Source organism: Nanorana parkeri, unplaced genomic scaffold (genome assembly GCF_000935625.1).
Source record: "Nanorana parkeri isolate BGI_ZX_2015 unplaced genomic scaffold, ASM93562v1 scaffold415, whole genome shotgun sequence".
NCBI classification, from domain to species: Eukaryota; Metazoa; Chordata; class Amphibia; order Anura; family Dicroglossidae; genus Nanorana; species Nanorana parkeri.
Window position 1 is genome coordinate 1,131,860 of NW_017306683.1, and position 9,501 is coordinate 1,141,360.

The 9,501-nt window shown below is 40.0% G+C and overlaps 1 protein-coding gene across 1 annotated transcript in view; it reads left to right on the forward strand.

Moving 5' to 3' along the window:
- The first annotated feature begins 259 nt into the window (after positions 1–259).
- Positions 260–9,501, forward strand: part of IRF6 (interferon regulatory factor 6) — a 12,131-nt gene continuing 2,889 nt past the window's right edge. Inside the window, exons 1-6 of the mRNA XM_018559755.1 lie at positions 260–433; positions 2,197–2,401; positions 3,039–3,149; positions 5,358–5,504; positions 7,764–8,156; positions 8,239–8,268. Of these exons, the coding sequence (XP_018415257.1) occupies positions 260–433; positions 2,197–2,401; positions 3,039–3,149; positions 5,358–5,504; positions 7,764–8,156; positions 8,239–8,268 (1,060 nt within the window). The remainder of the gene's footprint in view (positions 434–2,196; positions 2,402–3,038; positions 3,150–5,357; positions 5,505–7,763; positions 8,157–8,238; positions 8,269–9,501) is intronic.

Here is a 9,501-nt window from a genome sequence, read left to right on the forward strand (position 1 = left end):
TCTATCTATCTATCCTATATCTATCTATCCTATAGCTATCTATCCTATAGCTATCCTATCGCTAGTGTGTTCTCTGTATTTAATTTTTTTTTTAAATGTGTTTTTAATCCACACTTTTGAAGAGCATCTTTAGATAAATTTGACTAAACAAGTAATATCTTGCACCAAATGTTGTCACTGAGTTCCGTTCCCAGGACAATTCCCACAATCTGTGTGTTTTTATATAAAAATGTATGAATTCTTTCCTGTCTTTCAGATAATGGCTCTGCACCCACGACGTGTTCGGCTAAAGCCGTGGTTGGTGGCTCAGGTGGACAGCGGGATGTATCCAGGTCTTGTATGGCTAGACAGGGAGGCAAAGAGGTTTCAAATACCATGGAAACATGCAACACGCCATAGCCCCCAGCATGAAGAAGAAAATACAATCTTCAAGGTGAGCAGCAAATACCTGTGTTAGGATACATAATATTTTCATATTTTGTACAGCATTCCTTGTGTTTTGGGAGCACTGTCCTCTGCACGGGTGAAGTGTTGAGCTCTCCGAGCTCTACAGACGCCTGCTGGAGGAGAAAACTGTCCTGTAGCCCACAATCTGCAGCTGTGAGACAGGAAGCAGTTTAGAGCTGACTCTTAAAAATAGCCTTAGTATTATTCCTCACTCCACAAGTGCTCAGTGATACCTAATGTGATTTGGGTTCACAACAAAGTTTGACAGACCAGAGGATCAGTAGACCTCCTCCCTCAGCTCTGCCATCCTGAAACGGGGCCTCCATAACATTTACCCTGAGTGTTACTGGGGCTCGAGGTACTGTGTACATCCCAGGTAATGCTTTGGAACACAGTTTTCACATACAAGCCCAAGTGATGCTTGGGGTTAACCATACGTGAGCTAAAGGAGACCTCCCATTTTCAATGAACTCCAGTCAAACCTTAAAATGGCACAGGAAATTCCTGTGTTCAAGTTCCTCCATCTAATGGGCATAATGCACTGTGACTTTCCTTTTGCAAAGCGAACAATTTTATGAATAGACCTCATAGTGTATGTCAGACATTCCAGCGACTATCTGCGCCTGGGTCTCTAAACACCAATGTTCGACTAGTTTTTCTAATTTGTCCACTTACTACCAAGAAAAGTCAGTGGTTAGATTCTCCGAGTACCTTGGAGTTGTTGGAGCCATTAGACTATTGCCATTTTCAGCCAGATCACCTGACAAGCTACCTGCAAACACCATCAGCCAAGGCTTACCTGGGGAAAAAGTGAATGGACAAGCTGGAAAAGCCTCTTTTATTGCTATTTTCACTCTGATTAGAGTGAAGCAGAGGTGACTATGGTCAACCTCTATTGTCTTCCCCCATTGGCTAAACATGATCTGACCCAACCTGTTAAGTTTAGGGATGTGTTGACTGACAATGAAGTCTGAAGGCGGTCTGATCAAGTCTGCATGTCTTACCGTCCGCCCTTTAGTGTCTATGGCCAGCTTTCCAGTATGTTTTCCTTTTAATTACAAGAAGTAAAGTAGTGACAAACAAAACAAATTGTTTAGGTATACATTTTTTTTTTTTTGTCAGTCAACCCCCTTTTGTTCACATTTTAATAAGGCATAATTTTGCCTAAGGAACCTATCTTTGGACACACAAAATCCACAGATCTAATTTCATGGGAAACTGACATGATGGAAAGATGCAAGCTATGAGGCTGTCAACCTGATCCTAGCTTATCTATCTACTGACAGCCAATAAACCTGTAGTCCTCAAACAAGCACATGCATAGCAGCCACTTGGCTGCCAATTTTAACAAGACATTACTGTCCTTTCAGTATTCACACAAGGTTACTATTCCTTTTTTGCATGCTAAGATTGAAAAAAAGTTTAGTACAATAGAATACCTTTTGTCTGTTAAATGGTATAGTTATTTATACAGGTTTTTACACCAACACTAAAAGAGAAATTGGAGGAGGTAGGGGAGATGGAGGTATTTGGTTACAAATGATTGACATTTTAAGAGCTAGTCTCTGTTAATGATTATTGCAAATAATGCATTGAGCTGCAAAAACTGGAGCTGCCTGTATCTCCTTCTTAGTTTTCATGTGGAAGTGTTAGACATGTTCTGTTAAATGTGGAAAATTATTTTCCATTTTGGAATATTTCTCAACTACTACTGACGTAAAATTATACGGAATACTGTATCTTTTACAGGCATGGGCTGTAGAGACTGGTAAATATCAAGAAGGAGCTGATGATCCTGATCCAGCAAAGTGGAAGGCCCAACTGCGCTGCGCACTTAACAAGAGTCGGGAATTTAAACTAATGTATGATGGAACCAAAGAAGTTCCAATGAACCCCATTAAAATCTATGAGGTGTGTGACATACCTCAATCCCAAGGTCCCATCCTAAACCCAGGTAAGATTAAAACCAAAGGGTGTGTTGGCATCCAAAATGCAGACCTTGGTTTATTTGCACAGTAATTTCTGTAATATGGTTGAGGTTTGAATTTGTGCACGTCAATTATTGGGTTAAATAAGATTAGAATTTGTACATGTGAGCATTGCAAAATATACTAAAGTGCTACAAGGGAGCTTATAATTAAAGATAGATAGATATAGATGTGTGTGTATATGTTCATTACAAGCAGGTATAAATCTTTTCTGCCTGACAATGCTTTTTAACAGACTAGGAACACTGTAGATTAGTTTAACTCTAGCTACATGCATACATAAACTAGATAAAACTGACATGACTTTATTGCTTGTACTCCACTAAAGCTGCAGTATACTACACATTCAGACAAGTTAAGAAAGGCATAGAGCAGCCTGTCAATTGAGTAGTAATCCATATCAACCAATCATAAATGGTTTGTTTTTGTTTTTTTCTCTAACCTCATTTTATTTGGTTGCTCACTTGCCCTTGTTTTTGGCACTGTTTTATTGTAGAACCCCAAGCTAGTCCTTTTTGGAACATCTCCAGAGATACTACTGGTGTTCTGATTTTTCATATTTTTGTACCCATGTCTCTAATTTAGTTATTTTCACTGTGGCAGGTTCTACTGGTTCTTCTCCATGGGATGATGATGAGTATGAAGAGGATGATATAAGTCAGTCACAGATGCATGTCCCGATCCAGGAGCCTTTTAATGGCTTGACAATCAATGGTTTGTGTCAGTATATTTTCTAGCATATGGTACAATTAAAAGGTTACATTGTTGGGTAAACTTCAAACTTAAAGGAGAACTATGGTGTTAGGGCTTTTCCCCATAGTTCTCCTTATGGTAACGGGAGGACACGAACTAGCGTCCTCCCGTCACCCTAAGCTCAGTATACCGCGAGCTACAGCTCGCGGTATACTGAGACGCCACAGCTAAAGTGGATCCCGACAATTATGTCTGGATCCGCCCAGTTGCATGAGCTCTACCTCTCTAGAGGCAGAGCCAGCTGTACCCGCCCCCTCCCCCGTCCGTTCCGCCAGTCAGCGCTGGCGGATCGGGGAGGGAGGAATCCAGTCCCTCCCCTGTCACGGCAGAGAGCTGTGACAGGATCGAGAAGTGAGCGAACGCCGGTATGTGTTCGCTCATTTCTAGATCTACTGAGCCGACCTGTGACAGTTTCATTGTCGCAGGTCGGCTAGAACTAGGAGGATGAGTGAAAAGCACTCACCTCATAGTTCTCCTTTTAAGATGCCTGAAATTGATACAAGGAGGGCTAGATATAAGATAGTGATCTCTTGGCAAAGATCACATTCTTCCACCTTCTTAAAACAATATTTTTTCTTTCGCCAAACAGATTACCAATTGGAAGTGTAGATATAATTTTTAGAAGGGAGCTTAGATCTACAGCAGAAGGTTGCTATAGCACAAGGTTGGGAAATGTTTGCAACTAACAGCCGATTGTTCCTCCTCTTCTGGAGGAGGAGGAATTGAGCTTTTCCTACATTTGCCAGATCATCTGTTGGCTGAATAGGGTGTGAAGAACCAAGGGTGTTCTGAAGCCAGATGTCTGTATGATTGTCATTGGTGAAACACCCAGCTTCCTATGGCAAATCTGAGTTTAATGAAGCCATGTACTTCAAGAAATTTGAAGGCTGCTATTTCAGATCCCTCATGAAAATGCTAATTGCCTCCTTTATTTAAAGAATTCACTAAGTTCCACTAACTTTTGGAAGTCTATGTATATCTTCTCGTGTAACTAAATGCTGAAGCGTTGGTGGGAGTTGAAGACAGGTTTGGTATTGGGGACGGTATAGCTATAATGTCAGAATAGCTATATCACCACTTGATATAGTGGATGCTGCTTTCTATTGTATTTAATATATAATTTTTGTTATGCATAACTACCTTGATTCATAAAGCCGGATATTGTTGTTGCTGTTTAACATTTCTTAGCTATTCAACACCATAAAGCTTCATATGATTGTGTTCAAGTAAAAAAAAGGTTACATTAAAGTTGCTTTGTAGAACATTTTTATTAGAGTTCTCTTTAGTTACATTCCTCCTCTAACACGTATATAGCAGTAGTCATTCAGACAAAAATAAATTGTTTAGAAAACAATAACTACTGTCATCTTTCACGGATCATTTTTAAGCTTTGTTTTCTGCCCGCCAATGGAAATACAAAGCCATTCCACATGCACAAAGATCTTATTATTGTAGGGTATTATTTTCACACATAATAACTTACTGGTTTTCAGCTAAATAGAACAAAGGTTTTGCAAAACACCAATATACCATTTACAGGACAGTTCCTTTTAAGGGTTAGTAATGCTGCCCAGCCTGTCTGTCAGGATTTGGGAATGATGAAACTCATGACACAAATATGTGACCTGTATTTACTTTTTATTATACTCTGTACTATTTTGCTGCTGTAACCAGAGAGCTACTGTTGAACAATGCTAGGTCATATTTGGAGGAACTGTTAAAAAAAAATATATATGTGTGTGTGTATATATTCATGACGGGTAAAGATATGTGAACAGATACACTGAAGATATGGGTAAATCGCGTTGTTTATCTTCATATATCTTCAGAAAAAAAATCACTTCTACTGTCGTGGTAAAGAACCTGCTTCCCTATTTATAATGGTCTGGCCCTCTAGCAACTTCAGCGCAAAATTATAGCTAATTTGCCTACAAACGTCAGGTGGTCATAATAATCTGTATATATAGTAAAAAAAAAAAATGTACTGAAATATATTTACAAAAGGGAAATTGTGACATCTTGCCTAAATGAACAAAAAAAAATCCAGTGGTTGGGTTGATGAAGTCTAAATTGTAGTATTTTGTGCATTCTTCAGAAGTCTATTGCAGCTGTAATGTATTGGCATTGTGTGAATTTAAACATGCTTTGATTTCTCATGTATCTTCTCAGATTCTCCCATGGCTCCAGCAAGTCTAGATAGCTGTACTCCTGAACCAAACTGGCCAAAGTCAGAACCGCAAGACATGGAGGTTCCCCCAACCCCAGGAGGGGTGGAGCTTTTTGGTTCTCCTGAATTGTGGATTAGCTCCCTACCTAGTAAGTACACTCAGTACAGGAGCTGAAAGAAAAAAAAAAACAATAAAATGTTTTCATGCCAATGATTTCTAAAGTGTTACTCTGTCCTAACCAGCTTTGGAGAAACTTCTACGCAGACGGGTTCGACTAAATTTAGTTTACACCTCTTATGCGGAATTATGTAGCTGTCAGACCCTTAGATTCCAGAACGTTAATAATAAATGGAAGACTTGGATTACTCACCTTGTTTCTGAAGATTGGTTAGAATATGTAGATACTTGTATACCCTCCCTTACCTGCTCCCAGAGAGAAAAAAAATGATACAGATGAAGTATACTTGCTCTTCATAGGTTGGGATTCAAATCCTCTCCTTATTGCTTTAAAATATGTTGTGAAGGAGTTATTTTTTTTTTTTTTTTTCATTGATCTTGGTCCTGTACATTGGTGTACACCTTTTTGGTCAGAGGTTATGGCCTTTTTGGAGTCACGTTTGGGCGTACCCATTGCTTGTCACCTCTCAATTTGTTTACTTGAGGATCTTCCCCTACACGCATACGAAACAGTCATGGAATTCTTTTCTTCCAAATTATATATATATATCCTTTTAGGTTGTGGATAAACCAGGGGCCCTCCAGCTGTGGGAAACAAAGTCCCAATAGGCATGGCAGGACTCTGACAGCCAAAGGCATGATGGGATTTGCAGTTTCACTACAGCTGGAGGGCCACAGTTTGGCTACCCCTGGAATAAACCCTCACCTCCCTCTCTGAGTGGATAAATAAGCTCATAGATCAGGTTCTTCCGATCTATAAAATTACCTACGAGCAGAGGGGTAGGCCAAGCCCTTGACTCCTACCTTTACGATCCCAGTGCTGACTGAAGTGGGACAAATGCTTTAATGTACTAGATGTTCTTTTTAGCGTTTGCATAATTGACTTTCAATAGTAAAGACTTTTGTATTGTGTATTTTGCTATCATCATAACCCCATAAAATAAGAGGCAAACAAATTATTTGCTTTGTTATGGTTTTATTGTTTTTCGGTTGCTGTTTGTAACATGGCATCTGTTGACTTAAAGGCTATCTTAAAAAAAAATGATGCACACGCCTCAAGAGTAAAAATTCAGAGTTAGGACTTACCGGTAACTCTATTTCCATTAGTCTTCCAGGACAGCATCACGAGATGGAATCTCCTCCCCCACACACAGGAAACACGTCACTTAATCTGTTTAAAAGACCCTCCTCTCCTCCAATAATTTTCCTCTCTATGATGCAGCCAAATCCTTGGTCTCACTTTGCCCCCCACTTCTAGCAACAGAGGCAGTGTTGTCAATCCAGAAAGCAGGCAGAACTAGGTGCAGATTGAGGAGCTACAGGCTTTTGAATCCGCAATGACAATGCTGATAGCCATGCCCCCGTCAACAGTTTTTTAAAATGCTGCTGTTGTGCAAGCAGGCGCACTCGGTTTACATGAGTTGGCAATGCTACTCTGAATTCAGGAGCAGTTAAGCATCATTGACACCCCATCACAGAAAGCTGCTGTGCGCCATATCTATGTTGTACAATTAGTCCCAATGTGTAAAGGTCATAATCAGTCTAGATGAATGAAAAATATACTTAAGTAAAGTCCTAGCATGCAAATATGTTATATGACATATACACTCTTAAAGTGACACTAAACTCAGGAGTTAAATCTTAAAAATTCATTCATGTACCTTAACTAGTAACAAAAATGTATCCTATTTGTGTATCACTCGGCTGTAGATGATCAAATCATCTCTGAATTGGTGCGGACACTGTCCTTCCTTCTGCAGGGTGGCTACTTTTGTTCCCCATGGTCCCTGTGTGTGTTGCTAAGTAACCACCACTGCAAGCTTACTCCTGCGATGGACTACAATCTCATCTTTAGTTAGACTATAACTTCAATAAAAATTAGCTATCATGGGAGTGAGCTTGGAGGGGTGGCTACTTCACAACACACACAGGGACCATGGGGAACAAAAGTAGCCACCCTCCAGAAGGAAGGACAGTGTTGGATTTGAGGCTCTACAACTGAGTGATAAACAAGCTACATTTTTAATGTAATAGTTAAGGCACTTAAATGTGTTTTTTAAGGTTTAACTTCTGAGTTTAGTGACACTTTAAGAGTGCCTATGCCATATAATATGTATTTGCATGCGAGGACTTTACTCGTGTATGTTTTGTATTTTTCATTTCCTGTGTTAGATGTTTCAGGGTGTGTATGTATGGTATGGTATGTATAATATTTTTTTTTTTTTTGCAGTGACTGATCTTGAGATCCAGTTCCTTTACAGGGGAAAAGAGATGGGTCAGACAATGACGGTCAGTAACCCTCAAGGCTGCAGACTTTTCTATGGTGACCTAGGCCCAATGCCGAACCAGGAAGAACTTTTTGGTCCCACCAGTCTGGAGCAGGTTAGATTTCCAGGCCCAGAACAGATTGTAAATGAGAGGCAGAAGTTGTACACTAGCCGCCTGCTGGATGTCATGGACAGAGGACTTATCTTGGAAGTCAGCGGGCATGCTGTCTATGCTGTTCGACTTTGCCAGTGCAAGGTTTACTGGACAGGACCATGCTCTCCTTCACCAAATATTCCAAATCTGATTGAGCGCCAGAAGAAAGTGAAACTTTTCTGTCTGGAGGCCTTCCTAAGTGGTGAGTTTTTTTTGTCATTCTTTTTTTAATATACCAGGGTCTACCACAGTTATTACTGTAACTATAATGCAAATGTATATAGACCTATTGTCTAATTTAAGCAAATTACTGAAATTTAAACTGAACATGGCAATAATTAACCCTTTCGCTGCCAAGTCCCCTGGAGCGCTTTACACCTCAGCTGGCCACGCCATTTTTGCAAGTGACTTATGTTAAAAATTGTTTTTGCGCTGTGTTGGTGTTTGTGTTGTGATAAAATGATACAGGCATACATTTAATTGCAACACACCATGTTACAATGCTTTGACATGTTATGTGTATGGGGGGGTTTAATTTATTTTAAAAAAAAAATATTCTACTGTTGGGTCTTTGGCAAAATATCAGGGGTCTAAACAGACTCCTGACATTTCCCTTTTGAAATGGAAAAAGAAATTGGGGACACACTGAGTTCTCAATTCTTTTTTTCTGCAGCCTCTGTTCTAAATTATTGGAAAGCACTCGGTACAGAGGCTTTCCTTACTATCAACAGGTTCTGAATGGGTAGAAGCCTCTGTAGTGAGTGCTTCTCCCCATTGAGAAAGTCATGAATGAACAGGAAGCCATGTAAAGCACTTCCTGTTCATTCATAACAGGGGACACAAAGTAATGTGTCCCCAGTTTTTTTTACAAACACTGGAGTGATCAGATGATCACTCCAGTGTCTGCTTTGCACAGAGGATCGGTAAATATCAGATATCCTGAAACTGACATGACAGTGGCGGCTCTCCTCCCCGCTCGCTGCTCTCTCATGCCGCTCTATCATGATCGAGTGACTACCTACTCTCTCCCGCTGGCCATTTCTCCTCGGATCCTTGCTGTCGCTGATGGCTATTAATTTGAAGAGGACCTTCAGGGGAACCGTTCTAATATAAGTTCATGGTCGTTAAAGTGATCATGAGCTTATAGCAGAATGGTAAATGCCAACGACGTAAGGCATACTGACGTGGCAAGGCTGGGAACATTTTTGTTACCACTTATGTCGATGGTAGGGACAGGGTTAAAGCAACCATGCAAGTGGGGGAAAAAAAAAAAACAATTTGCATTTATTTATCCCATTAGTTTCCTCTTACCCTAATTGTCTCTAACTAATGTCTATTTTCCTTGCCCATTTTCTGTTCTGCTCATTTAAAAAAAAAAAATTTTTTTCTTTTCATCAATATTCAAACAGTTTCTCGTTGTCTTTTTAGTTTTGTTTATTTGTTTGCAGTTTAGTTATTACACATTTTATTGCAAACAGCATTTTTCTCTCACTGACCAACCATGTAAGGGGGGGGGGGGGTTTTGCTCCCTGCCGCATTAAAGGGGG